This window comes from Ambystoma mexicanum, chromosome 1q (genome assembly GCF_040938575.1).
Source record: "Ambystoma mexicanum isolate Mex_15411 chromosome 1q, UKY_AmexF1_1, whole genome shotgun sequence".
NCBI classification, from domain to species: Eukaryota; Metazoa; Chordata; class Amphibia; order Caudata; family Ambystomatidae; genus Ambystoma; species Ambystoma mexicanum.
In genome coordinates, this window is record NC_090922.1 from 218,524,728 (window position 1) to 218,551,165 (window position 26,438).

The 26,438-nt window shown below is 46.3% G+C and overlaps 1 protein-coding gene across 1 annotated transcript in view; it reads right to left on the bottom strand.

Annotated features, from left to right (window-relative positions):
- Window positions 1-26,438, bottom strand: part of LOC138526778 (uncharacterized) — a 281,718-nt gene that overhangs the window by 42,678 nt on the left and 212,602 nt on the right. The window contains exon 8 of the mRNA XM_069637467.1: window positions 24,959-25,165. Coding sequence (XP_069493568.1) covers window positions 24,959-25,165 — 207 coding nt within the window. The remainder of the gene's footprint in view (window positions 1-24,958; window positions 25,166-26,438) is intronic.

A 26,438-nucleotide genomic window follows, 5' to 3' on the forward strand; every position in this document is an offset into this window, starting at 1 on the left:
GTTTTATAATTTCACCTAAGGGTTTAGAAATGAATCCTAAAAAAGTGCAAGCCGTTCTTGAATGGCCCCCTCCTACTAAGGTTAAGGAAATACAAAGTTTCTTAGGATTTGCCAATTTTTATAGGAGATTTATAGAAGGTTTTTCTCGGCTGGTTGCTCCTATAACGAGGCTTTTGAAAAAAGGAGTGAAATTTGACTGGGACCTTGAAGCAGAAAAGGCTTTTCAAGAGTTAAAACAAAGATTTACTTCTAGTCCAATTCTAATTCATCCAGATCTTTCCAAACCTTTTTTTTTGGAGGCGGACGCTTCAAATTTAGCGTTGGGGGCGGTGCTTTCTCAAAGGAATGAAACTACTGGTCAAATACATCCAGTTGCATTCTTTTCTAGAAAGTTTTCTGCTGCTGAAGTGAACTACACAATTGCTGATCGGGAACTGTTAGCAATAAAGTCCGCTTTTGAAGAATGGAGACATTTTCTTAAAGGAGCAAGACATACAGTAACGGTCCTTACTGATCATCGAAATTTATTGTTTTTAAAATCTGCAAGAACTTTGTCTCCACGCCAACTTCGTTGGTCTTTGTTCTTTGCAGATTATGATTTCATTGTGACTTTTAAACCCGGAAGTCAAAACAAAAAAGCTGACGCGTTATCTCGCCAATTTCCTGGAAGTGAAGACAAAGAGATTATAGAACCAGAACCTATAATTGCTCCAGAACGTTTTTTGTTAGCTGGAGCCATTAAAGAAATTGATTTTTTGAATGAAGTTCGTCAAAATATGTCCTTGCAGAAGATGGAGGAGTGGGTGAGACTGGATCCAGCTAGAAAGTTGAAAGACAATCTTCCTTTTTTGATAACAAGCTTTATGTACCTACTGTTGAGTTGAGAGAAAAGGTTTTGAGAAATTGTCATGAATCCATTTTAGCAGGACATCCTGGGTTCAGAAAAACTCTGGAACTGGTTCGAAGGAATTTTTGGTGGGAAAAAATTCGCCAAGACACCTTGAATTTTGTTAAAACTTGTGTAGTCTGTGCACAAGAGAAAAGTCAAGTTGGGAAGCCGCATGGTTTATTGGAGCCATTACCTGTTCCTCCTCGTCCTTGGCACACAATTTCTATGGATTTCATAGTTGATCTCCCTCAAGATAAGGGTTGTACTACCATTCTTGTTGTGGTCGATCTTCTTACTAAAGAAGCACATTTTTTACCAATAGAGGGAGAGGTTACCGCGGAAAAACTGGCTCATAGTTTTTTGCAAGGTGTAGTTAGACTACATGGACTCCCAAGTCAAGTTATCTCTGACAGGGGATCTCAATTTATTTCAAAATTCTGGAGGGCCTTCTGTAAGAAACTTGGAGTGGAAGTTAGTTTGACTTCTGGGTATCATCCGGAAAGTAATGGACAAGTGGAGAGAGTAAATCAAGAATTGAAGAAGTTTTTAAGGTGTTATTTACAAGCTAGAGAGGAATGGGTGGATTTGGTGTGGTTGGCAGAATTCTCTTACAACAATTGTGGAAAAGATGCTACTTCTATGTCCCCTTTCTTGTCGGGTCGTGGGTTTCATCCTCGTTTTCTGAGTTTTGAGGTGTTGGAGGAAGATTCAGGGAATCCTAGAGTGGAAGATCGTTTGTTGATAATGAAAAATAACTTGGATAGAGCAAAAAAGGTTCTGGGAGAAAATAAGTTGAAATATAAGAGATATGCCGATTTGAGAAGAAAAACTGGACCTGAATATAAGGTGGGAGACTTAGTTTGGCTTTCTACCCGATACCTGAAAATTAAGGGGAAGAATAAGTTCAGTCCAAGATTTGTGGGCCCTTTTGAGGTAGAGAAAATCATCAACCCTGTGGCAGTACGATTGAAATTATCCAAGCAGTTGAAGGTACATCCTACTTTTCATGTTAGTCTTTTAAAACCAGTTTGTTCAGGAACTAGATTCAGAACACCACCTTCCCCTGTGATTTTGGAGGATTCATCTGAGGAATTTGTGGTTAAACAAATTTTGGATTCTAGGAAAGTGAGGGGAAGGTTGCAGTATTTGATTGATTGGGAGGGATATGGACCGGAGGAACGATCTTGGGAAGATTCAGTTGATGTACATGCCCCCCGTTTAGTGGCTAAGTTTCATGCTAAAAACCCACACAAGATAGGCCCAGAGACTGGGCATTAGGAGGGGGGTACTGTCAGGTTTCCTTCTCTTATTCCAATTTCCTTTTTATTATTATCCTTTTCAGATTAGCTTTGTGTGGGTGGGAAGTTTTCCATTATAGTTGGTTAGGCCTTAACTTGTTGATTCAGAATCCTGGTTCTGACCCAAGGCAAGATGGAGCCTCACAGTGACAGCTCTGATTGGCTAGAAGACAATGCTGAACAACAATGAACATTCTAAACTGTCACTCTGTGCCTTTCATCATCAAAACCCCATCTGAGAGGACGTGTTCAGTGGCTGCTCCTGCTTTAGTATTAGGCCTGGTGGATTTTATCCTTCAGATCTCAGCAGTTGAGCGGCTACTTTCTTGGGGGTTCAGGAGAAGTCTTCAGCTGGCAGGAATTCGTTTTGAAGATAGGAAAAGCAGGAAATCTTTGTGAATTCGCTCAGGAGATAAGTGACTTTATTTCTACTGTAAATCTGTTCATCTTAATAACATTCTCCTTGAAAATTCGTTAAAAGTAGTGTTTCTACTAAAACTATTGAACTATCGGAGTGCGCTTGTGTTTCCAGTGCGGTGTTCCTTAGCGCGAGATTTTGACTGTCGCGTGCGTATTCAAGTGAGCGCGTGCTTTCTAGCGTGTGTATTCCGAGCGCGAGTAGAGGTTGGTCTCGTGCCATTTTAAACGCGCGTGTGTTTTATTGCGCGGGTGATCCTTTGCGCGAAAAGCTATACGCTGCGTGAGAACTACAAAGCGCGTGTGAAATACAAAGCGCGTGTGAAATACAAAGCGCGTGTGAAATACAAAGCGCGTGTGATTTTTAGCGTGGGTGTACAAAGCGCGTGAGAACTACAAAACGCGTGTGAAATACAAAGCGCGTGTGAAATACAAAGCGCGTGTGAAATACAAAGCGCGTGTGATTTTTAGCGCGGGTGTACAAAGCGCGAGAATCTGTTCGTCGCGTGCCATGTGAGTGCGCGTGTGTTTTTTCCATCGCGAGTGATTTTGCGCGTGAGAATCACTTTGTTGCGTTTGAACTCAATAGCGCGGGTGTTCTTATTTTGCGTGTCTCGCAGGAGAACATTATTGCGCGTGTGGACTATTGCGCGTGTGAATTATTGCGCGTGTGGACTATTGCGCGTGTGAATTATTGCGCGTGTGGATTTATTGCGCGTGTGGACTATTGCGCGTGTGAATTATTGCGCGTGTGGACTATTGCGCGTGTGAATTATTGCGCGTGTGGATTTTTTGCGCGTGTGGATTATTTTGATCGCGCGTCTTCATCCGTTTGCGCGTGTTCTTCAACCAGGAAGATTTCTATGTGAAGTTCATCGATAATTTTAATGGAAATAACCTGCGTGTGCAGTTAGCACGTGTTTCCTCTTTCTTCAAGGATTCAAAGACTCAAGATAATTATAAATAGTTTGAAAAGTTTTGAAATGACAAGAAAGAACATTTTAAAGACAATCTAATTGAACTACCAGTGCATTTTGGAAAAAAGACAAACAAAGAACTAAGACTTCCAGTTTTGCCTAATGTAAGAAGTTGCTGGGAATTTCAAGTATCGCAAGTAAGAGAGATTTTCAGCTTCTTATCTGCTTCTCTAAGAAATTTCAAGAGAAGAACCAGGTAGGATTCTCAATTATTAGTTAAGGATCAATGTCTTCCCATTCATAAGGTTAAGTAAGTGAATTAAGGAAGTGTATATGTTATTCTTTATCCTCTGCAGGTTCAGCAATGATTAGCCTTGACGCAGTCTGCCTGGTGTTGTTTTGTTGTCCCATTCCCCCTTTCCCTTTGGGGTGTAGTTTACAGAGCTGTATTGAAAACTAGTTCTGGGAAATACATCTCAGGGGGATTGTCGGGGGTTCAGCAGCTTCCGCGGATACAGGACCTCTCAGCCTGACAGGGGGATCCTCGGGTGAAGAGTAATCGTCCAATGTGAAGATTAATAGAAGGAACTTTTGTTTATTGTTTGTGATACATTAGGCCCTCTGAAGCAAGACTTTGCATAAAAGAGATGTTCGTACAAAGGAACTGTAAACTCAGGCCGGAGAAGCCCAGAAGTGTGCTGTGCACGCAAGTCCCCCTTCAAACGTGGGGAATGGAGACAATGGCCATAACATCCTATTTAGGTTTAGATTAGGCTTTTATCTCACCAATTTGTACAGTTTATTAAACACCCTTGAACTGTGATCACTTGTGTCTGTCTTGCTTTGATACCTTGCCTTCCTTACACCTGGTACCATAGAGCAGACCCATCCCTCCGGGTGAGTAAGCTTGCTGCAGCCATCCTAGGAGGAACCGCTGGCTGCATCACCAGAATCGGAACTGGATGCCAGTCCCATGTCCTCCCATCTTTGGGGAACTGTATTTGCACGGAAGAGGCATGCTCGTAACCAAATCCTTGACAAGAGACAAATGTCTCCCATCCCAGAAAAGAGTAAAATACCTCTCTCTCCCATTCTCTTACTCATTCTTCCTCTCTCCTCCTCATGTTTGGTTAGTAAGGAGGAAGAGGGTTTTCCTCTAATGCTCACCCACTGTGTTCGCAGCCACACTAGTTAGATACAGTTCCTTTTAAGATTGCATGGCTGCCATGCTGTTTGTGGATTGTAAATGCAAAGTATGTTTTTATAGAAACCCTGATTTTTTGTCTAGCATGAAGCATATTGCTTAAGTTCCTCATCTTTGGTTTAAAGGTACTCACTGGAACATGAGGTCTTGGGTCAGGGCTTTTGATCGGCATGGACCCATCACTCTGGGTTCCTGCATCACTGTTACCAGTACCTAATCTGATTTGTCACTATGAAGTTAATTGCTCTCTCTATGTTGATGATACGCATGCCACGGTAATAATCACCACACATAGGGAAAAAGCAGGCTTCCATGCTTGAGATATGCCTTTCGGAGATTCTCAATTGAATTCCTTTGAACCTGCTCAAACTGAATTCTTCTAAAATGGAAATTATGGTGGCAGGCCAATCAATCAAAACCAAAGGGGATGGTTGGAAGGTTTTGAATCAATCACTGGAATAGCTCTTGCCAACCATCCAGACCACTGATTTTCAGCCTCCTCTGTAATTACATATGGGGAAAGGTCACATGCGAATCAGGCTTGGACCCACCCCAAAAGGGGCAATACAGCCTAGACTGCTAGGTCACATCCCTTCTGCATGAGACCACAAGCAACCCCAGACATGTGCAGGCCTCTTAGGACGTGATGAGAGAGCGAGGTGTAGCTTGGTGATAGTTGGAAGGTTTTGAATCAATCATAACCACTGACAGGGCTCTGGGCAACCCTAAAGACCATATGTTTCCCAATTAATCAGCATTATCGATCTTAAAAACTGGTCAGAAAAAAAGGCGGCTATCTGTCCCAGGGGTAGAACATGGGGCTAATTAATGATTCAGTATTATCTATGGCACTACAAGATACAGCAGTGGTGAAATTAAGTGTCTTTGAAATGTACCTCTTATAGCAACTGTGCTCACTTGATTAGAGGATTAAGTACATTCAGGTCTGTGTCTAGGTCGAGCACAATGTTCAAGGTTCAATGGTTAACCATCTCTACTAGAGGCAGATTTAAGGCATTAGCGCCCAGTCTTCTCTCGCTATAGTGCAAGGGGTCAGTCAGGATGCTCTGATTCAGGGCTTTACCGGTAGTGGTCAAAGCACTCTGTCTTTGCCTAAAAACCAGCCCTTGCACCTCAGATATTGTGTTGGGATGCTAATAGAACAAAGCAGTATTAAACGAGCTAAAACAAAGGCCCTTACTTAACTCTGGACTATTAACTTTGGTGGCAGGCCACAAACACTGGCTATGGCCCACTGTTAGGGAAAATTCTCGTGGCTGTGCTAATTCCCTTCACCCTTAGAGACCCCCAGCTCTTTTGCTGGATTTAGGACTTTTTAATTGTACCCCTGGAGTGATACCTTTTCTCATTCTCTCATGTGTTTTTACCTGATTTGGACTTTGTGTTTTCACTGTTTTTGGAGTCTAACAAACTCCACAGTCATCTGTTTTTTGTATGGTGACACACAGCACCTTCAGTGCAGTGTCACTGAGAAATCCTTTAGATTTCTCCTAAGGTTTAACTACCTTTTCTTGTGTGAACTACAGTTCCCAAGAATAGTAAAGTGAAATTGGCTTTACTTACCTTTTCTTTTTGTAGGTCCAGCACAAACCCTCTTATGTGGAGTGCTGGGGGTGACCTAATAGCCCCTTATTCTACATTCGCATGTAACATTTTTATGTTACCCTCACTACTTTAAATGACTGGTGGCAGTGGTTTACTTTTTCCTACCATTGTGCTTTACTGCCGCAGGCTGAACCCTCAGATGCAGTACAGCACCCATGGGTGACCATTTTGTCAAAATGGCCCGTCTTCTTTTTTCTGCATTTTCTGTTTGTGAGGTCTTTCTTGGGTTTTACTCTGAGTGTTGAGACAGGTTTGAGCCCTTGGGTTGTCTTGCCTTTGGCGGGCTTCAGCCCTGAAGCCCGCTCCTGGCCCCAGTGTGTCTGGAAGGACAGGATGTGAGGGAGGGTCTCGGAACTCCCCTGTCCTTTGTATCTAGGAATGTCTGAATGCAGCTAGCCCTGATTGGCTCGCTTGCTATCCTTGCAGGACAGCCACCCTGCTGTGTGATTGACAGCCTAGGCTGTGCATGAATGGAAGAAACCTGCTTAAAGATGAGGGTTTTGGGACTACAGGCAAAGTCAACCACTGGGAGAAACATCTGATGAAGAAACCGTGAACGAAGCTTGCTGCAACCTCCTGGACCTTTGAATTGCACGGTGAAGCTCTGCTGCTGTGCTGAACTCCCTTTTCACCTCGACAGAGAAGCTCTGGATGGAACGACTTCTCCCCTTTGGTTAGTGGGACCAACTTACCCCGAGCCAAACTCCACTGGACCAGTATACCCAACTTGCTGTGCCTCTACGTTGCTTCGAAAGCCCACTGCCAGGGGTTGAGTGTCCTTAGTCGAGTGAAACGTCTGCAGTAGTAACCGGCTAGAAGCTCCAGGAGACTCCTAAGGACCCTCCAGAAGCAGGACCTCCAAGATCCAGAGTCCCCACACCAGAGTGCAGGACCGAAGGTGTGAAGGAAGTCCAACTGGTATCTGGGATCCGCATCGTTGCTGTTTGCTAAGTGCTGAAACTACAAAGTGCCACTGAACCTAAAAGTGCCCGTAGTAGCTGATGACCTCCCAAGTACCGCCGCAGGAGCCCTCCAGACATCCTCGCTCTTGTCCCCACGACTGAGGTTGAGGAACATGGGTCTGTACCACTGTAGCAAGACAGAATCCAGCTGGACCACTCTTCTTCTAACCACAGGTACTGTTTAGGCTTGGGGTACTTACCTCACTGACTGGAGCTGCGCTTTTCTCACTTGGGAATTGCATTGGCTTACCTTCTTTTTGAGTTGATTCCAACTCCATTCTCACAAGTTTACAGCTTGTGACCCCACAGTGATTTTATTGAACCTCTCTAACTTTGTGTGCAAGACTATGATCTTGGAAGTGCATCAGAACCATAGTCTGTGTCCCAAATGACTTTGGCTGTCCTGGCTCCCCGAAGACTCTTCTAACTCCATTTACTTTTATATTGTTTAGCCCTCATAGGTGGTAGCCTGTTGTGTACTGGTACTGCTGGGAAAGGTTTATCTAGACTTCATTGGATGATTTAGTTGTCTTCACATTTATAGAGAAACTGTTCTAACCTTTTTTCTTCCCTAATCCTTTCCTTTCTACAACCTCAGAATCTGCAAAGTTTACTAGTGTGATATATAAATGCCATTACTGTCCTTGTGATTGAAGTCACCTCAGGGTATAGGAATTGTGTAAGAAGCATATCCAAAGATTATCCACTAACTTGTTTTGATTCTGAAAAGTAATTTTAAAGCCTATTTACATTGTGACAATTTTTAAAGAATGACATGCATTACTTACTGTAAAAGCATTTCTGATGGTTGTATCTGCTTAGATTCACATGCTGTGCATAGTCCGACATCCAGTGGTCACTGCAGAGTATTGCATTTTGTTTTTCGTAGTTGAAAAGGGGACGTCGACAAGGCGTGTCTGTAACACTATCCCTAACATGACGTCTAGTGTACCCAAAATCCCTCATGCATCGAGGTCCCTCCGATTGTATTTTATTTATGCCGTGAGGGAGCCTTATGACTATTGTGAGTGAGTACAGAAAATAGAGAAAAGAGCAGTAGACGTCTATGTTCCTACCATCCGAGCGGGGAGGAAGGATGGGCGCATGAATCTAAGCAGATACAATCATCAGAAATGCTTTTACAGTAAATAATGCATGTCTTCTGATGCTGGTTAATCTGCTTAGAATCACATGCGGTGCATAGACTAGCGAGCAGTACCCGAAGTTGGAGGTGGGTTGTAAGAAGGAACAGTAGCGAAAAGAAGTCTTAGTACTGCAGGTCCCACCTAAGAATCAAACCTAGAATGAGTGTCTTAGCAATAGTGTTTGGTAAAGGGATATACAGAACTCCAGGTTGCCGCTTTGCAAATGGATTCTAGGGGAATATTTGCAATGAATGCTATGGAGGCCCCATGCCTCGAGTAGGGTGTGCTCTAGGCTTGAAGGGCAGTTCTCTCTTAGCAAGAGTGTAATAGAGTGTGATGAATTTGACAATCCACCTTGAGATAGTAGATTTGGAGACAGGGTCTCCCTCTCTACCTGCTGCCACTGAAACGAAAAACTGATTGGTCTTTCTTAGTGGTCGAGTTCTTTCCATGTAAAACATGACTGCTCTGCGTACATCCAGTGTGTGCAGGCTTCTTTCGCCCATGCTTGATGGGTTCTGAAAGAACATTGGTAGTTCTATGGACTGGTTCACGCAGAATTTTTAAATTAATTTAGGCACAAACCTAGGGTGAGTGCGCAGAACCACCTTATCTCTGTGAACTGTAACAAAGGGGTCTAGAACTGAGAGGGCCTGTAGTTCACCGACTCTCCTTATGGAAGTAATAGCTATTAAAAAGGCAGTCTTGCAAGTGAGATCCTTGAGACTTTTTTTATGCATGGGCTCGAACGGAGACCCCATAAGTCTAGTCAACACCACATTTAGGTCTCATCCGGGAGCCGGGTTAGATATGGGAGGGTGAATTCTTTTTATTCTAGTAAATTAGTCAGGTACAAAACAATATGGGTAGGACAGCAATTGGGTTGATGCACCAGATGACAAAACGCTTCCACTTACTGGAATAGCAATATCGTGTATTAGTTTCCTTGCCTCTCTGAGTATGTCCATACATCTCTGAGGGAGTTGCAGGTGCCCGAACTCTATGACCTCAGGAGCCAGGCCGCTAAGTTCAGTGTTTGCAGGCATGTGTGAAGTGTCTCCCCTTTGTCTTGAGCCAACATGCTGTACAGGCAAGGCAGTTTCATTGGAGGAGATGGGGACATCTCCATCAGATGAGCAAACTAGGGCTGGCGGGCCCACATTGGGGCCACCAATATCATGGTGACTGGTTCCTGGTGCATCTTGTGCACTATGTTGTTGAGTAGGGGTGTCCGGGGGAAAAGCGTAAACAAATTTACCTGACCATGTGATCCAGAGTCCATTCTTCTTGGAACGGTTCTGGAGGTACCTGGAGGCGTAATCTTGGCATCGAGCGTTCTCCAGAGTTGCGAACAGGTCGATCTCTGGGAAGCCCCATCCTGTGAAAACGTTGGAGACGATGTCTTCGTGTAATTGCCCTTCGTATTCCATGGGTAGTGGGAAATCTCTGCTGAGTACGTCTGCCAGAAGATTGAGTTCCCCTGGAACATGTTGTGACAACAGGTACATGTTGTGTGTTTGAGAGCCCACTTCCAAATGTTCTGGGACAGTTTGGTCAGCCCTGGAGAGTGAGTGCCCCCTTTTTTGTTCAGATAGTACATGGCCGTGGTGCTGTCTGTAAATATCAGGACCGTCTTTCCTTGCAGTTGTGTCTGAAAGGCTTTCAGAGCTTTGAATATCACTAATATCGCCAACAGATTTATGTGGTTGGATGCTACTTTTGAGGACCAGACTTTGTGCGCCGTTTGCTGAAGCAGGTGAGCCCCCCACCCCGTGAGAGATGCATCTGTAGTGAGAGTGGCTTGTACTGCAGGGGTCGTGAAGGACTTTCCCTTCAAGAGGTTTTCCCTCGACCACCACTGAAGAGAGAGAACGAGGGCTTGGCGAGACAACCACTAGATTGTCCCATTGTCCGCTGGCCCGACACCACTGGCTGTTGAGCCACTCTTGCATTGGATGCATGCGCACCCGCGCGAGATGAACCAAATAAATGCATGACGCCATCATTCCTAACAGTCGCATAGCCTTGTGTACCGTCACCTCCCGATTGGCTACATATTGAGGGATTTGAAACAAGATGTTTTGGACCCTCTCGTTGGAGGGGCAGACGAGGCCGTCCCTTGTTCGAATTAGAGCCCCCAGGAGCTGTTTGACTTGACTGGGGTCTAAACTGGATTTCTTCTTGTTGATGGAGAATCCCAGGCTGAATAACAGGTCTATCGTCTTTTGAGTATTTGACAGGCATGGTCCGTAGGAATCCCCTGTTATGAGCCAGTCGTCGAGGTACGGATAACCTGCGCATGTGTGCTGCTGCCACTGCCAGAACCTTTGTAAATATCCTTGGTGCTGAGGCAATGCCAAAGGGTAGTACTTTGAACTGATAGTGTTTGTCTTTATCATGAATCTGAGGTATTTTCTGTGTGCTGGCAACATTGAAATATGAAAGTATGCATCTTTCATGTCCAATGTTGCCATGTAGTCTCCGTGTGTAAGCAGGGGAATTACTTCCTGCAGAGTGACCATACGAAACTTTTGATGTTTGACAAACTTGTTCTATGGCCTCAAATCTAGTACAGGGCGCATGGTGAGATCCTTTTTGGGCACAAGGAAGTACACTGAATAAATACCCTTGTTTACCTGTAGAAGAGGTACAACTTCTATGGCGCCCTTCTCCTGCAGGATCTCAACCTCTTGTAGCAGGATGCGAAGGTGTTCCGGTGTCAGGTGTGTTGATCTTGGAGGTCTGAATTTGGGGGGTCCGGCAGAATGATATGCAGTACTCGTGTGCGACAGTGTTGAGTACCCACTGGTCTGTTGTTATCCCCTCCCATGCTTGAAGAAATTATGTTAGTTGGCCCCCTACCAGGGAGGCATGGGAGGGGACCTGGATCTCCTGGTCATTTCTGACCTGAGGCTGGGGAGCCTCTAGGGGTGGAATTCCGGCTGCTTCCTTTTCCACGTTGTTGACTTCTTGGGGGATACGGGGTGACGTAGCTGGTACCCTGGGGCGAGGACCAGTTATTTCCCAAGCCATATTGATTGCGACGGAAGCGAGATTGGCCACGAAAGGAACGTCTAGAACCGCTCCCTCTCCTTGGGGAAGGCATCTGGGTGATTTTATCCAGGGTCTTGAGAGTGTTGTGCTCCTTTTAGCTGTTTCAGGCGCTTCATCAATTGCTTTCCCAAATAAGGTAGTCTCCTCCACCGGCTTATTTATTAATGAAACTTGGGTTTCTGGTTTGAAACCGGAGTTTCGTAACCATGCGTGCCTCTTTAGGAGGGTACCTCCTGTCAGCTGTTTCTGCCGCATTCAAAGTATTTTTGAGAATACGTTGATTAACCTGTTTGCCCTCAACTACAATGGAAAGCAGGCGAGCCCGCACTGGCTCAAGGACTTCTTGAAGGTCCTCTTGTAGCATGTTCCATTGTGCATCTGAATAGCTAGCCAACAAAGTTGTGTTATTAGCTATGCTAGTGGAAAAAGCCACGGCAGTTGTGACTCTTTTACCTAGTGCATATAACCTTTTGCACTCCTTGTCAGGGCGTGCTTCCCCTGTGGACAGGGCGATCCTGCCTTCTTCCTGGTTGTAGTTACTACCAGGGAATTTGGAGCAGCATGTCCGCTGATGTAAAGGGGATCCGAAGGGGAAGGGCAAAACAGTTTTTCTACTCTAGGATTGACTTCCCTTGTTAGGGTGGGTGTCAACAATGAAGGAGCCAAGCGTTTCTTGATTGAATTCAACAAATGAATAGCCTGGCTGGCCTGTGGTTTTTCTTTCAAGATGTCCTTGACAAAATCAGCCTCTGGAACAGCTTCCTGAGTAGCAATCTGGAAATGTTCAGCTGCCCTCCTTAAGATAGCGTTAAACGCCATCTGGTCGTCAACTTGGGAGGCCTGTCGAGTAGGTGTGGTGGGGGGGTATCAAGGTGTCAGGTTCCGGTGTTGGACTAGGTGATGCCCAAGGCTGAGGGTCGATCCGGTCGTGGTTGTCCTCCCAACCCTATGTGGGCCAATGTGATCATCCACAGGGTCCCCAAAAGTATATTCATCCTGATTGAATTGGTCTATAGGGATCTCATCCGCTGTGAGGTAATAAGTCTCTTCTTCTTCCTAAGAAGGATCAAAGGTCTTCTGAAATTTTGCAACATGAGGAAAAAGGCTCTCCTCTCGAGGCCTTTTGGGTGTGGACTTCTCTGAGAGTTCCACACACCTCTCTAACCTATTCATAAACCCCTCAAACTGATCTCTGGTCCATAATGAGGAACCAGAGGAGTCTTGGGGTGGGAAAGGTTCTTCTAGTTGATATTCTGATCTAGAACGTCGGGATCTTTCTTTAAGAGTCGAAGAAAGAGACCCAGGGCCCTCTGAAAAGTCCTTTCGATGTTCCGACGGCTGTGGCATATCTTCGAACGTATCTTTAGGCCTATATGTAGGTTTCGATGAATCCTTAGGCCTATCTCTAGGTTTAGACAAATCCTTAGGTTTATCCTTAGGATTGGACAAGTCCTTTGACCGTTCCTTTTGATTTGCCGCCAAAATTATCTTAGCGATGCTTTCGGTGTCACTGGAGTGTGTTTAGGCTGGGCCTGCGGTTGCGTGTTTGTTTTCGGCGTAACCAGGACTTCTGTTCCGCCAACACCTTCTGTTGATGAGTCTCAGCGGTCGCTTGAATATTGGTGGTAGCGCCCTTTGATTTAGACTGCTCGGTCGCATGCCGCACCTGCGGTTGCGGGGAGGGCTGCCGGTCCTGCCGATCGGTGGGCACTGCCGAACTATCCGGTGTGCCGGTTGGCGCTATGGAATGCCTCGGGCCTATAGTGACGTGCAGTGTACCCACAATTCCCCACGTGTCGAGGTCCCTCTGTTTGTATTTTTTCTGCCCTGAGGGAGCCTATTAGACGTGAGTGAATACAGAAAAGAGAGAGAGAGAGATAAAGGATGTCTATGTTCCTTCCATCCGAGCGGGGAGGAAGGGTGGGCGCATGTGAATCTAAGCAGATACAACCATCAGAAATGCTTTTACGGTAAGTAATGCATTGTCTTCTGATGTTTGTTAACCTGCTTAGAATCACATGCTCTGCATAGACTAGCGAGCAGTACCCGGAGTTGGAGGTGGGTTGTGAGAAGGAACAGTAGAAAAAAGATGTCTTAATACTGCTTGTCCCACCTGGGAATCAGATCTAGAGTGGGCATCTAGACAGTAGTGTTTTGTAAAGGTGTGTACAGAACTCCAGGTTGCTGCTTTGCAAATGGACTCAAGAGGGACATTTGCAATGAATGCTATGGAAGCCCCAGTGCCTCGAGTAGAATGTGCTCTCGGCTTGAAGGGTAGTTCTCTCTTAGCAAGAGTGTAACAGAGAGTGATGCATTGGACAATCCATCTAGATATAGTGGATTTTTAAACTGCATCTCCTTCTCTTCCTGCTGCCACCGAGACAAAGAACTGATTAGTCTTTCTCAGAGGTCTAGTTCTTTCCATACAAAACATGACGGCTCTGCGCACATCCAGTGTATGCAGGCTCCTTTTTCCCAAATTTGAAGGGTTTTGAAAGAACGTTGGTAGTTCTATAGACTGGTTGACATGGAATTTAGAAATGAATTTTGGTGCAAACCTAGGGTGTGTGCGTAGAACCACCTTATCCTTGTGAACTGTTACAAAGGGGTCTAGTATAGAGAGCGCTTGTAGTTTGCTCACTCTCCTAATGGAGGTGATAGCTATTAAGAAAGCAGTTTTAAGAGTGAGGTTCTTAAGGGATGCTTTGTGCACGAGTTCAAAGGGTGAGCCCATAATAGTCACATTTAGGTCCCATCCGGAAGCTGGGTTAGCTATAGGAGGGTGTATTCTTTTTACTCCCTCCATGAAGGCTTTAATAACTGGGACTTTCCACCATGACACTTTGAGTTGAGAAGTGGTGTATGCGGAAAGTGCAGCTAGATGAACTTAAATAGAATTAAAGACCAGACCTGAGTCTAATAAGTGAGTCAGGTAAAGAACAATATGTGTGGGAGGGCAGTCAACGGGGTTGATACTCTTACCCTTACACCAGATGACAAATCTCTTCCACTTGCTAGAATAGCAGTAACGAGTGTTAGGTTTTCTAGCCTCCCTAAGAATGTCCATGCATCTTTGAGGGAGCTGTAAATGTCCAAATTCTATGACCTCAGGAGCCAGGCTGCTAAGTTCATATCTGTGGGCATGGGTGTATCGTCTTGCTCCTGTCCTGTGACAGCATGTTATATGGGCAGGGTAGCTTTACCGGTGGAGATAGAGACATCTCCATCAGGTGAGCGAATCATGGCTGCCGGGCCCACTAGTATCATGGTGACTGGTTCCTGGTGCATCTTGTGCACTAACTTGTTGAGAAGGGGAGTCGGGGGAAAAGCGTAAACAAATTTCCCTGACCATGTTATCCTGAGACCGTTCCCCTTGGATCATTGGGAGTTCTCCAGAGTTGGCAACAGATCTATTTCTGTGAATCCCCATTGTGTGAAAACGTCAAAGACGATGAGCCTCATTACAAATCAGGCGGTCCGGAAATAACGGTGGCGGTAAAACCGCCGCCACCGTTGTTTCCGGACCGCCTGATCACAACTCCTGCAGGCAGGAGGTGATGTTCCCGCCAGGTCTGACCTGGCGGGTTTAACACCGCCCACCTACAGGCGGACGAGGAATACCCGGCAGCATTACGAGATGCTGCCGGTGTTTCCATGATCCCCATTCCCGTTGAGTCTGATAGGACTCAACGGGAATGGGGATTAACACCATTCCGCCTCCGTGATTCCCAGAAAACCGGGGTTGTAATGCCCCGGTAATTCCGGGAATCACAGAGGCGGAATGGTAATACGAGTCCGGCGGTAACCAGGCGGTTTTACCGCCTTGGTTACCGCCGGACTCGTAAGGAGGCCCGATGTCTTCTTGTTCCCGCCATTCATACTCTGCGGGCAGAGGGAAGTCTCTGCTGAGTTTGTCTGCTAGCAGATTGAGTTCCCCTGATACATGTTGTGACAACAGGAACATGTTGTGTTTGAGAGCCCACTTCCAGATGTTCTGGGACAGCTTGGACAGTCCTGGAGAGTGAGTGCCCACTTGCTTGTTCAGGTAGTACATGGCTGTGGTGCTGTCTGTGAGGACCATCACTGTCTTCCCTTGCAGGCGTGCCTGGAAAGCCTTCAGTGCCTTGAAGACCACTAGCAATTCCAGCAAGTATACGTGTTTGGACGCTACACTCGGAGTCCAAACTCCATGTGCAGTCTGATGGGATAGGTGAGCCCCCCATTCTGTGAGGGATGCCTCTGTGGTTAGAGTGGTTTCCGCTGCGGGGGTGGCGAATGGTTTCCCTATTACCAGGTTTTCCTTCGACCACCACCGTAGAGAGAGAACCAAGGCTTGCGAGACCACCACTAGATCGTCCCATTGTCCGCTGACCTGACACGACTGGCTGTTGAGCCACTCTTGCATTGGGCGCAGGCGTGCGTGAGGTACCAAATATATATATGATGCCATCATTCCTAGCAAACGCATTGCTTTGCATACCGTCACCTCTCGACCGGCCACATATTGAGGAATCTGAAACAGCATATTTTGGACCCTCTCGTTGGAGGGGAAGACAAGGCCGTCCTTTGTTCGAATTAGAACCCATAGGAATTGTTTGATCTGGCTGGGTTCTAGGCTGGACTTCTTCTCGTTGATGGAGAAGCCCAGTTGGAACAAAAGGTCTACAGTCTTTTGAGTAATTGAGTAGCATGTCTCGTAATAATCCCCTGTTATGAGCCAATTGTCGAGGTAAGGGTATACTGGGATGGACAATCTGCGCAGGCGGGCCGCTGCCACTGCCAGTACTTTCGTGAATACCCTCGGTGCTGACACTATGTCAAAGGGTAGCACTCTGAAGTGGTAGTGTTTGCCCTCTATCATGAAGCTGAGGTATTTTCTGGGCACTGGCAACATTAAAATATGAAAGTATGCATCTTTCATGTCCAGTGTTGTCGTGTAATCTCCCTGTGAAAGCAGGGGGATTACTTCCTGTAAGGTCACCATACGAAATTTTTGAGGTTTGACAAATTTGTTCGCTGGGTGCAGATCTAATACAGGGCGCATGGTTAAGTCCTTTTTGGGTACAGGGAAGTACACTGAATAAATACCTTCCGTTACCTGTGATAGAGGCACGACCTCTATTGCTCCTTTTAGTAGCAGCAGTTCTACTTCTTGAAGAAGGATGGTGAGGTGCTCCAGTGATAGGCGTCGTCCCCTTGGGGGTCTGTACGTGGGGGACCGACTGAATTCTATGCTGTAACCGCGGGCTATAGTTGACAATACCCTGCGGTCTGATGTTTTTCCCTCCCATGCTGGTAGGAAAGATGTTAACCGGCCCCCGACCGGCGATGCATGGGAGGGGACCCGAACCTTTGGGTCATTTGGTGTTGGTAGCCGGGGAACCTCTGGGAGTGGGGCCCTGACCTCTACCCTTGCCACGGCGTTGTCCTCTTTGAGTGTATTGGCCAGTGGTTCCCCGAGTAGAGGACCAGTTGCCTGCAGTGTACTGCTGTTGTTGTTGACGTGGGCCTCGAAAAAAGCGTTTGTTGCCGAATCCTCGCTTATTCGGAGGTCTTGAGATCTGGTCTAAAGTCTTTAGGGTGTCGAAATCCTTCTTCGCGGCCTCCAGTGCGTCGTCCACTGCTTTCCCAAAGAGGTTAGAATCCTCGATTGGTTTGTCTATGAGTGACGCCTGGGTCTCTGGTTTTTAAACCTGAGTAGCGGAGCCAGACATGACGCTTCAGAAGTATCCCCTGGACTAAAGAACGGCCAGCCGTTTCTGCAGCATCACATGTGTTTTTAATGATGCTCTGGTTAACCAGAGTTCCTTCCGTTACAGTGGTTAACAAGCGAGTTCGTAAGGGCTCAGGGACTTCCTCGAGGTCTTGGCGTAACTTCCTCCATTGGGCATCAGCATAACTTGCCAATAAGGTATTATTATTGGCAATTCTGGTGGAAAAAGCTGCCGAGGCTGTAATTCTCTTACCGAGGGCATAGAGGTTCTTTCCTTCCTTGTGGGGGTGCTTCGCTAGTTGATAGCGGAACCCCTGCCCTTTTCATTGTGGTAGTTACCACCAAGGAATCTGGTATTGAGTGACCCTTAATGTATAATGGGTCCGAAGGAGAGGGAGTAAAAAGTTTTTCAATTCTTGGGTTGACCCCTCTAACCAACGCAGGTGTAGACAGCGATGGGACGATTCATCTCTTAACTGAGGCGAGGAAGGGAATGGTCTGGCTAGTGGGAGGTTTTTCCTTAATGATTTTTTCTACAAAATCAATATCGGGAGTCATTTCCCCAGTTTCAATTTCAAAGTGCGCTGCTGCTTTCCGTACTAGTGAGTTGAAAGTGGGTTGGTCATCTTTAGGTGACAGGTTCCTGACCGGTGTGGTTTGAGGAGAGGAAAGGTTCAGGATCTCAGGGTCTGTAGACACTGTTGGGGACTGCCAAGGCTGTGAGCCACCTTCATCTGAGTCTTCTTCGAAGCCCCCCCACATATGTCAGGGTTTTCCTCAAAACCTTCTTCTTCAAGGTTCTGTTGGTCTTCACTATTTAAGAACTCCTCATCCTCTTGGAACTGAGAGTCTTCTTCAGTGAGGTCATAAGAATTAGTCTCCTCTTGAAGGGGGTCAAATAGTCTAAGATATTTAGCCCTGGGGTCCTCATGAAGTACCTCCCTTGGCCTCTTGGGAGTGTTATGTTCAGGAGTGGACATAAATCTATCCAACTTGTCCATACATGATTGGAATCTCTCAAATGTCCAATGTGGTAACCCAGAACGGTCTGGAGGTGAAAAGGGAGGCTCCTCTGCCTGTAGCCATATAGATCTGTCCCATAACGTCGAGGATAAAGTCCCTTCGCCTTCTGATAAAACTTCTTGTAGGCTAGGGCCTTCCTTCGTCGGCGCGAGCGGTCCCTGCCTGCCTTCCGGCATTCTCTGCGTCTCCCTGGCCTTGTGAGCGGGTTCGGCGTATCACTCGCCGTCCGTCTCTGGCCGTCAGTGGAAACTATACGAGCCAAGCTCTTAACGATTCATTTCTCCATCGAGGCTACGTCTGGCGTCGTGCTGGGCGGTGCCGAGTCTCTTACGGCGACAGTCGCACTCTTACGAGGCGCGTCGCCTGGCATTTTGGGGGTAGCGCACTTGTCTGCATGTAGCTCAGTCGCTAGTCGCGTCTGCAGTGGCGGGGAGGGCTTGCGACTCTTACAGTCGGTGGAGGATGCCGGTGGGCCCGGCGTCTCCGTTGGCGCTAGGGCTTTCTTCGTCTTTGACGAAGAAGTGCCTTGGGTTGTGTGCTTATGATTACGTTTTCTGTGTTTGTCAGTGTCGCCAGGGTGTTCATCCCCATAAGTAGGGCATGAGCCGAACTTGTCGGGGCCGGGGACAGACGGTGAGGAGCGAGTACGCTCCCTAGAGAGGTCTACAACCTCCGAAACGGAGGTCGGGTTATCACTGTCCTCCTCACACTCGGCGGCGGCAGGTGAGGAATCGGCTCTAGACATAGCGTAGGCTGCCCACCTCTTGACCCTGCGGTCCTTTAAGGTTTTTGGGCGTAGAGGTTTACAGGCAGCACAGCCGTCCTTGTTGTGGTCGAGGGGTAAGCAACCGTTACACCGCTTGTGCTTATCTTTCCATGTGAATTTGCCCTTACAGCGTGGGCAAAATCTAAACGGAGTCCTCTCCATAGCTGAGGATACAATTAAAGGTGATAACGACCCCGAAGGAAAGGGGGGTGAAAGAGAAAGGCATTCTTAGAAGAGAAAGAAATGTCCCACGACCCCCACTCTCCCTACTGTTTTAGGCCGGCGTGGCCGGGCCACGTGTTCGGCAGCGCCGAAGGATCTCCTCCGTCTAAGTCACTGCCGTCGAAGTTCTTACTCGGCGGTGAAACAGCTTGGTCGTCGAAGGAGGGATCAAATGTAATGTATAATAAATAAATAACGACCAAAGGGTCGAGTAAATGTTTTGCAATTTCTCTCAAACGAGCTCCGCGTTAAGGCGACCAATATCTGGGCAGAAAAAAACAATCTGAGGGACCTCGACGCTTAAGGAATTGTGGGTACACTGCACATCACTATAAGGATAGTGTTACAGACACGCCTTGTCGACGTCCCCTTTTCGACTACAAAAAACAAAATGCAATACTCTGCAGTGACCACTGGATGTTGGACTATGCACAGCATGTGATTCTAAGCAGATTAACAAACTTCAGAAAATGTATTATAAAATGACCAAAGGTCAAAAAGTATAACAATAGCAATGTCTCTGGAAGAGCTCCCCATAAGGACGAACAGTGCACTGGGTGTGAAAAAACAATCTCAGGGACCTCGACGCGTGAGGGATTTTGGGTACACTACATGTCACGTTAGGGAGAGTGTCGCATGCACGCCCATGTTGACGCCCCCTTTCGATTCTCAAAAAAGACAAGATGTAATACTCGCGGTTAACTCTGGATGTCGGACTATATGCACTGCATGTGATTCTAAGCAGATTAACAAGCATCAGAAGCTTATTTATAAATTGATGTTAATTAAATAAATAACTATTTATAACTGAAACCTTGAGTGTAAGTGTTACTTGGTTACTTTTATTTATGGATTTAATTTTACAGCTCTACAGCTCACATTTACGCCTCTTGAGATAGGTGTCACGACCCTCGCCCAAAACCCCCTCTGGCAAACCCATTGGCCAGGTGGAGTCAGGACTCAAGCCTCTAGAGCCTGGCGTCCTCTTCAAAGGCCCTCATGGGGCCAGTCCAGGCGCCTACGGCACCAGTCTCATACACCATGAAAAACAATGTGCTTGGGAACTACTTTATTGTATTGTCAGCCAACATGGAGGCATCCACATAGCTTGGTTCCTAAGAACCAAGCTATGCGGTCTAGTGTTTTGGGTGTGGCAGCCTAGGGACTACTTTACCTGGACTATTTTGTTGGGGCTATTTAAACCACACCCGAGCAAGACAACACGCTTCGCTTTACTTTGCAGCTTGCAACGTGACGCTCACCCAGCTATTCCCTCGAACCTCGGAGAAGCAGAACCTGCAAGGAGACAAAAGGAACATCATTAGCAGCAGCATCTTACCTGAAGTCTTCATCTTTAAACACTTGCAGCTACTGAGAACAGCTTCCTCAAATCTGCATGCTTCCCAGACAGAACGACCTGAAAGAGGAAAATAGAGGCAACATTAAAGAAAGCAGTAGAGACATTTACAAATTACGAACTGCTCAAAAGGCTTACCTGGCTGGTCGCCTCTCGCTGGCACCACTCCGGACATTCCACTTGCGCTGAAGAACACCGCGACCTGCAAGGAAGGAAAACACATGTTAGCAAAGGAAAGACTTCGCAGCGCTGCACATAGCGCTTACTTACCGCATCATAGCGCTCTTAATACACCATCATTTACCAGCGGACTCAACCAAGCCAGTTCGCCGCGCTGAAGCTCTGCATACCTAAGGGAGAAAAAAGAGACATTTTAAACAAACAAAGGCATGCAGGATAGCAACAAAACTAAAGAACAGCAATAAGACCTACCTGAACAATATCAAACGGGCCGGCGTCAGTGAAGTAACTGTACCGCACTCACCCATGAAAGACAACGCGCCCCTGCAAAGAAGGCAGGACGGAGAGAACGCCTAATTCTACCACAAGGTAAGGAGAGGGCGCCAGAGGGACAAGGAACTCCTGGCTATCAAGCCTGCCTTTAAAGCCTGGAGGCACTACCTTCTGGGGGCCAGACACACCATTACAGTCATCACAGACCACCGAAACCTGCAATATCTCAAAACAGCCAAGGCCCAGTCCTCGCGCCAATTACGGTGGGCCCTTTTCTTCGCTGAATATGATTATGTAATCACAATCCGACCAGGAGTCAGAAACGGAAGGGCAGATGCCTTATCTCGCATAGGCATAGATGAAATAGTATATACAACTCCAGACCCAGTACCTATTATACCTGAAGACAAACTCTTAGGTATCACGACACCCTTAACACAAGCAGAACTATGAAAAGAAATCCAACGGACAATGAATCCTGATGCCTACCTCGCATGGCAAACGCAAGGAGAACAATATACCATCAAGGACCATCTACCCTTTTGTAGGGATCGCCTATATGTACCCAAGAAGGAATTACAACAGCATATTATTTCAAACTATCATGATTCACTGATCGAACGGCATCCTGGGATCGCCAAAACCCTAGATAAGGTGAAAGAGAACTTTTGGTGGCCTACCTGGCGTAAGGACATCATTCAGTATATTCAGTGCTGCAGTGTCTGCGCACAAAATAAATCACAGAAACAAAAATCTTCTGGTCTCCTACAACCATTGGACATTCCTCCAGTTCCATGGCACACTCTTTCCCTTGACTTCATCACTGATCTACCGCCAAGCCAAGGGTTCAACACCATCCTTGTAGTTGTGGACTTATTCTCGAAGATGGCCCATTTTATTCCTCTCAAAGGCCTCCCAGATGCAGCCACTTTAGCAAAAGTGTTCCTGGAGGGCGTGGTTAAGCTACATGGATTCCCTTCGGTTCTGGTCTCTGATCGAGGCAGCCAGTTTGTTTCAAACTTCTGGAAAAAATGTTGTGCAATGGCGCAGATCGACGTTCGGCTATCTACCAGGCACCATCCCCAAACGGACGGCCAAACCGAGAGAACCAATCAGACACTCGAGCAATATTTACGGTGCATGCTGCACCACGAACAAAGGAATTGGAAAGACCTACTATGGATAGCCGAATATGCATATAACAATTCTTTGCGTTCAAGCACGGGACAAACGCCCTTCTATACCCTTTATGGCAGACATCCACGTACCTCTGAACTAGACCTTCCAGCCAACTTGGAAATGCCAGCGGTAAAGACTCTACACACAAGCATTACTCAGGCTTTCAAAAGGGCAAAGGAACACCTTATTCATGCCAAAGAAAAACAAAAGCGATTTGCCGACCAACACCGGAAAAGGGCCCCTCATTATCAAGTAGGAGACAAGGTTTGGTTAGCCGCTAAATTCGTATCCATCAAGGGAACCCAGACCTTTCATCCCAGATTCTTAGGACCCTATACCATTACGGCAATTATCAACCCAGCAGCGGTGAAACTGGATTTACCACCTAATCTACACATCCACCCGGTATTCCGTGTGTCCCTCCTGAAACCAATGCAACCCGGCACACGGATTGGGACACCACCTAAGCCCATACTTGTTGACGGAGAACCAGAATTCGAAGTCAAAGATATCTTGGACTCAAAATACTCTAGGTCCAAGCTATATCATCTCGTCGATTGGAAAGGATTTGGATCACAAGATAGATCCTGGGAGCCCAGGGAGAATATCCACGCACCATGTCTAATCAGGAAATTCCATCGGAACTTCCCAACCAAACCTGGGCCAGACAGAAGGAACACCATGGGAGGTGCCTTAGGGGGGAGTGCTGTCACAACCCTCGCCCAAAACTCCCTCTGGCAAACCCATTGGCCAGGTGGAGTCAGGACTCGGGCCTCTAGAGCCTGGCATCCTCTTCAAAAGCCCTCATGGGGCCAGTCCTGGCGCCTATGGCGCCAGGCTCATACACCATGAAAAACAATATGCTTGGGAACTACTTTATTGTATTGTCAGCCAACATGGAGGCATCCACATAGCTTGGTTCCTAAGAACCAAGCTATGCGGTCTAGTGTTTTGGGTGTGGCAGCCTTGGGACTACTTTACCTGGACTATTTTGTTGGGGCTATTTAAACCACACCCGAGCAAGACAACATGCTTTGCGTTACTTTGCAGTTTGCAACGTGATGCTCACCGTGTCCAGCTATTCCCTCGAACCTCGGAGAAGCAGAACCTGCAAGGAGACAAAAGGAACATCATTAGCAGCAGCATCGTACCTGCAGTCTTCATCTTTTAACACTTGCAGCTACTGAGAACAGCTTCCTCGAATCTGCATGCCTCCCGGACAGAACGACCTGAAAGAGGAAGATAGAGGCAACATTAAAGAAAGCAGTAGAGACATTTACAAATTACGAACTGCTCAAAAGGCTTACCTGGCTGGTCGCCTCTCGGCTGGCACCACTCCGACATTCCACTCGCGCTGAAGAACTCTGCAAACTACAAGGAAGGAAAACACAGGTTAGCAAAGGCAAGACTTTGCAGTGTTGCGCATAGCACTTACTTACCGCATCATAGCGCTCTTAATGCGCCATCATTTACCAGCGGGGCTCAACCAAGCCAGTTCGCCGCGCTGAAGCTCTGCGCACCTAAGGGAGAAAAAAGAGACATTTTAAACAAAAAAAGGCATGCAGGATAGCAACAAAACAAAAGAACCGCAATAAGACCTCTCTGGACAATATCAAACGGGCCGGCGTCAGTGAAGTAACTGGACCGCACTCGCCCATGAAAGACAACGCGCCCCTGCAAAGAAGGCAGGATGGAGAGCACGCCTAATTCTACCACAAGGCGAGGAGAGGGCGCCAGAGGGACTGAAATCATACAGGGGTGGAGGGAGGATACTTACCCCAGTCGGTCAGTCTTGAACACAGTCCTCCTGTATTTTCAGGCAGAACCTTCCCCGCAGACCATTTCAGGGCAAAGCTGAGAAGCATACCAGCGAGTAACCCGGCTTGGTGGCGTCCATGTGGATACCAGGTGAGCGTAACAATAGGCCTGGCTGCTCAGTCACACTACCAACATGTGTAGTACAGACCTATATCAAAAGGTGGGTTACCCAATACCAAGATAAGTGTTGTGTAGTCTCACACATTGTGGATGCACCAATTATTACCTAACACCCACCCAAAACATTATTATTATCTTCAGGCACTCAAATAGAGGAAAATAATAAAATATGGCTTCCAGTTTATAATCATCAAAAAACTGTGTATGGTTTGGTCTAGAAGAGGTAAATGAATTGTTAACTCTTGGCTAACAACTTGGGTCTGATGACTTAGAATCAATATTTTGTGCAAGAGCAGGAGGAAGTCAGTGATTCCTTTTTTGTTCGTATATTATGAGTACCCTGATAGAACACAGACCCCTCGAAAATCAAAAATATTGGGTATGACCTTTTTGATGGATGTTATTGACACTAGTACAACAGGTGAGTTAGCAAATAGGCCAGACATCTCCAATTACCCATTTACACAGTGATCTACCTTAGAGATCTTCAATTTCCCTGTGCACTCTTGTGGTTCCAAAAACTCACCATGTGCGAATGGGAAGGCATGCTTTTTATTTGTCCCAAGCCTGTGCAATTTGATCCCCCTAAAGCTATGTTGTAAGCCAAACTTGGCCAAGTAAAAAACAAACGTAAAGACTTGATTTATATCGAGTAACCTTTGTTCTTCTCTATAGTTCGTATGATTGTTTGTAGAGAACTCACATAGTGGAATGTACAACTAATAATATAAGATAGGTGGCCAACATAGCTCACCAAGAACCCTCTTACTGTGATATCAAAGTCAACACACATACCTTCTTGAAGATGGGCAACGCAATTGTTGATTTGAGCAGGGCGTAAAATGGGGATGTTTTGCTGCGGCAAATCGCCCGACACAGCCATATTGCAAGAATCTTGGCAGAGATCTTCCACGTCTGAGTCCTCATTCTCAGTCAGAACCACTGTTGATTTTGGCGTCTCAAACCCTGATGCGAGGCTGCTTTGTGAGCTGGAAAGTAATCCTAGTAAAAGAGGGAGTAGGTATTAAACATGGTAGTCTGTGTGGGGCATCACATTAAAAGTATTAGTACGACAAACAAAAGATTTGGAATTGTTGAACAAGATATTGTGTTCTTGTTTTTTCCATGTGGGTGCAGAGGACTCCTCTTAAAAAGTCCAACTTCTTTCTGCTTCTTACAGCTTTTATTTTTTCAGTGTGGGTAAATCCCTGAGAAGGATAGGCTCCACGACTGCTTCTGCAGTCTCCAATCCTCAAGAGGGATTTTGATAATTTTCCACTTTGGGCAGATAAAAGGGCAGGAAACATGGGTGTTCCCAGTTTTTCTATGCCATGACTTGTCAAAGGAGGAAAATTCACTGGGATCAAAACAGTGCATGTGATCTGTGATAGTGGCTGCCATTTACAAACATGGCAAGTGTTATTACATGAGATCCCTATTGACTCTAGCTGCTCTTTTGTGATGGTAAAGAGCAGGCATAATACACAGGAATCCCAACCACTATGCCAGCACCAAATTGTGATGTGGACAGAGACACTGGAGGATTCTTTGCACCGAGTTGGAAACACAAGGAGCAGTTTTCCTGCTCCATGCCCAAATCTGACCAGGGAATCCATATCACTGTGTTCCGTAGGCACAAAACAAACAGAGGGTTGTTCAGCGTGTTTTTGTGTGTCTCTGTGCCATTTTCCAGGGCCATCAAAGCAAGGTCATTAGCAAGTGTGAATCTATGTAGTCTCATTGCTGGTTTATTACCTGATTTCAGTTCCACCCATACCCTTGTTTGAAGCCTTCAAGCACAATGAACATATATTTGAGACAATGGAGCTTTTACACTAGCTACATGTAGGTACCCCTATTTACAGCTCCTTATCAATGTCGACTTTAGTTACAATGAATCTGAAGAGGCTACCCAGTGTTCGGTGCATTCATGTTGAGAAAAGAAAATGCACCAGTGATAGAACTTGATATTTTGAAAGGGTTCGTAAAAGTGGCTATTTACAGCATAAGGCCTAAATAAATAGAATATACTACATTTAACAGTGCAAGAAGCTGAGTAAAGGGTAGTTTCAGCAGCTCTAATTTGTCCTCCAGACTGGGCTAGGCTCATTTCATGCCTTTCTAATGCATGTGATCCAGTTTGCTCATTACTTTCTCAGATGTTGTTATTCTGTGTTTATACCAAGCCAATCCAGTCTATCCTCTCCATGCACAGCTCGGGAATCCTCCATTACTGGGAGCGTTTTCCCACTGCTTTTCGGTCAGAGCGGACGCC